Source organism: Myotis davidii, unplaced genomic scaffold, assembly GCF_000327345.1.
Source record: "Myotis davidii unplaced genomic scaffold, ASM32734v1 scaffold46, whole genome shotgun sequence".
In the NCBI taxonomy this organism is placed as follows: Eukaryota; Metazoa; Chordata; class Mammalia; order Chiroptera; family Vespertilionidae; genus Myotis; species Myotis davidii.
Window position 1 is genome coordinate 3027064 of NW_006383006.1, and position 3228 is coordinate 3030291.

Sequence of the window (3228 nt, forward strand, 5' to 3'; positions counted from 1 at the left end):
TGGTGACGTGGAATATATTCTATATATATAAAAGTCTAATATGCAAATTGTCCTCACGGGAGTTTGACCAGGAGATCGTTCGCTTGCTATGACATGTGCTGACCACCAGGGGGAGACGTGGAACAAAGGAAGGCCCCCATTGGCAGCTGGAAGGCCCAGAGCAGCCCTGATCGCAGACCAGGCCTAAGGACCCCCACCCCGGTGAAATTCATGCACCGGACCTCTAGTTTTTAATGAGATCCTCCAGAATTCTTTTTTTTTTAAACAGTTCTCTCTTTTTTTTTAATATATTTTATTGATTTTTACAGAGAGAAAGGGAGAGGGATAGAGAGTTAGAAACATCCATGAGAGAGAAACATCGATCAGCGGCCTCCTGCACACCCCCTACTGGGGATGTGCCCGCAGACTGAGAGACCCCCCCCCACCCTCATGCATGAATTTCATGCATCAGACCTCTAGTTTTTAATAAGATCCTCCAGAATTCGTCTTTTTTTAAACAGTTCTCTTTTTTTTTTAAATATATTTTATTGATTTTTTTTACAGAGAGGAAGGGAGAGGGATAGAGAGTTAGAAACATCGATGAGAGAGAAACATCGATCAGCTGCCTCCTGCACACTCCCCACCGGGGATGTGCCCACAACCAAGGTACATGCCCTTGACCGGGACCCTTCAGTCCGCAGGCCGATGCTCTATACACTGAGCCAAGCTAGCCAGGGCCCATCACTACATTTTTTTTGTTTTTTGTTGTTAATCCGCACTGGAGAGTATAGAAAGCTATTATTGCTTTAGCAAACTTAACACATTTCAGATGAATCACGAGAATTTTCACTTCATATTACAGTGTTTTACAAAATATCATACTTTAAAAAGATATTAGCTTGTACAGACATGTAATAAATAACTTCAAAATGCAATGGGTATTTAATTTTAAAGCATGCCTTTAACATTTATGTAAAATATTTTTTGTACTAGTTCAATAGAAACTGGGTAAAGCTAGCAATAAAACTACTGGTCCATAATGTGTTAACATGTGTAAGTTTTATTCTGTGGGGTAACTACCCCTTACCTTCTGTTGTTCTTCCAGTCTCCCACCTCAAGTTCCAAAGTGCCCTGGTAGTGACGAGTGTGCAAAACAGGCATCAGTCCACCAAGTGTATGGAGGTGCCCACACAAATAAGCTATAGCTGAACTAACCAATGAAAAATAAATGGAATAATGAATAAAAATAACTTGTGTGCCAAACTCATACAAATATTTCTTCAGAAAAGCAAGATAGATAGAGCAATATAAAATAACTAAAAACAAAGAATTTTAATTTTAGAAGCCTGCCTCACCTCATTATTGACCGAACTCCTGGTGATGGAGAAAGAATAGTAAATGTGGTATAGTGTCCAAACCAAATAGTGTGGTTGCTCTGATTACTTTCCTTTGACAATAATAAAAGCTCCTCCATCTGTTTCTAAAAAGGAAGAAAAATAGAAGAATCTTTTAATTAGGCTCAGGCTGAAATCTAATGTCAATAGATTAAACAACACCCTTCAAATATTATAATAAAAAGTGTATTATGTTTTGGGCTGACGCCCTGCTAATTAATGACCTGTATGGACGTTTGTAAATTTCTAACTGTTTTCACATATAATATAAACAGGGCAGGTATTACCCCCTTTTAATAGATGAGGGAACAAAAATAATCAACGTAACCTTACATAACTTTTAATATTTATAAATTTCTTTATAAAAATAAAGAAACACTAACCTTTTCAGCCCTGTATACCACACTGTAATTAATAAAGAGGATACTGATACTAAAACAAAATACATATTATGTTCATAGAAAGGCTTGTACCTGAATGTTTCTAACAGCTCTAGTCATAGTAGCCAAAAATTAGAAACCATCAACAAATTGCATATAGCCATACAACAGAATACTACTTGGCAATTTAAAAATAAAGAACTGGCCCTGGCCAGTTTGGCTCAGTGGATAGAGCGTTGGCCTGTGGACCAAAGGGTCCCAGGTTCAATTCCGGTCAATGGCACATACCTTGGCTGCAGGCTCCTCCCCGGCCTGGCCTCTGGTAGGGGTTCAGGAGGCAACCAATCGATGTGTTTCTCTAATATTGATGTTTCTCTCTGCCTTTCCCTCTCTCTTCTACTCTCCCTAAAAATCAATGGAAAATCGGGTGAGGATTAAAAAAAAAAAAAAAAGAACTGCCCTGGCCGGTGTGGCTCAGTTTGTTGAGCATCTTCAGTGCACCGAAAGGTTGCTAGTTTGATTCAAGTCAGGGCATTTGCCCAGATTTTGGGCTCAATCCCTGGTATGGAGTGTGCAGGAGGCAGCCGATTGATGTTTCTCTCTCTCTCTCTTTCTCTCTCTCTCTCTCTCAATCAATCAATCAGTCCCTAGTTTTGCTCAGTGGATAGAGAATTGGCCCAAGGGCTGAAGGGTCCCAGTTCAATCCCCGGTCAAGGGCATGTACCTCAGTTGCAGGCTCAATCCCCGGTTGGGAGATGTGCAGGAGGCAACCAACTGATGTGTCTCTCTCACATCGATGTTTTTCTCTCTGTCTCTCCCCCTCCCTTCCACGCTCTCTAATAATCAATGAAAGAATATCCTCAAGTGACGATTAGAAAAAAAAATCAATAACAATGTATTTTTTAAACAGAAAGAACTGATACACACAATAACACGGATAAATCTCAGAAACATTATACTGAGCAAAAGAAGCCAAATACAAGAGTGCATTCTGTATGATCTCATTTATATAAAACTCTAGAACAAACAAAAGTAATCTATGCTGACAGAAAACCCCGGAACAACTGTCCCCTGGGACTGGGGGTGGAGACTGACTTTACAAGAGAACTTTCTGGGGTTCTTAGTTGTGGTGAGAGCTATACACCAGTACAGACATTTATCAAAACTCTGCAAACAACCTGGCCAAAGTGGCTAAGTGACTGAAAGTCAACCTATGAACTAGGAGCTCACAGTTTGATTCTCAGTCAGGGCAGATGCCCAGGTTGTGGGCTCAGTCCCCAGAAGGGGGCATGCAGGAGGCAGCCAATTAATAATTCTCTCATCATTGATGTTTCTCTCTCTCTCCCTATCCCTTCCTGAAATCAATAAAAAATACATATACATATATTTTTAAACTCTTCAAACAATTGAAATGAGTGTATTTTATTATATGTAAATCATCCCTCAAGAAGTTGATTTCAAAAATAACTTGTATA

General features: G+C 39.7%; 1 protein-coding gene across 1 annotated transcript in view; it reads right to left on the minus strand.

The window, feature by feature from the left end:
* TMEM62 (transmembrane protein 62) overlaps window positions 1-3228 on the minus strand; it is a 47726-nt gene that overhangs the window by 30420 nt on the left and 14078 nt on the right. The window contains exons 6-7 of the mRNA XM_015557523.1: window positions 1335-1459; window positions 1067-1189 (exon numbers count right to left, since the gene is read on the minus strand). Of these exons, the coding sequence (XP_015413009.1) occupies window positions 1067-1189; window positions 1335-1459 (248 nt within the window). The remainder of the gene's footprint in view (window positions 1-1066; window positions 1190-1334; window positions 1460-3228) is intronic.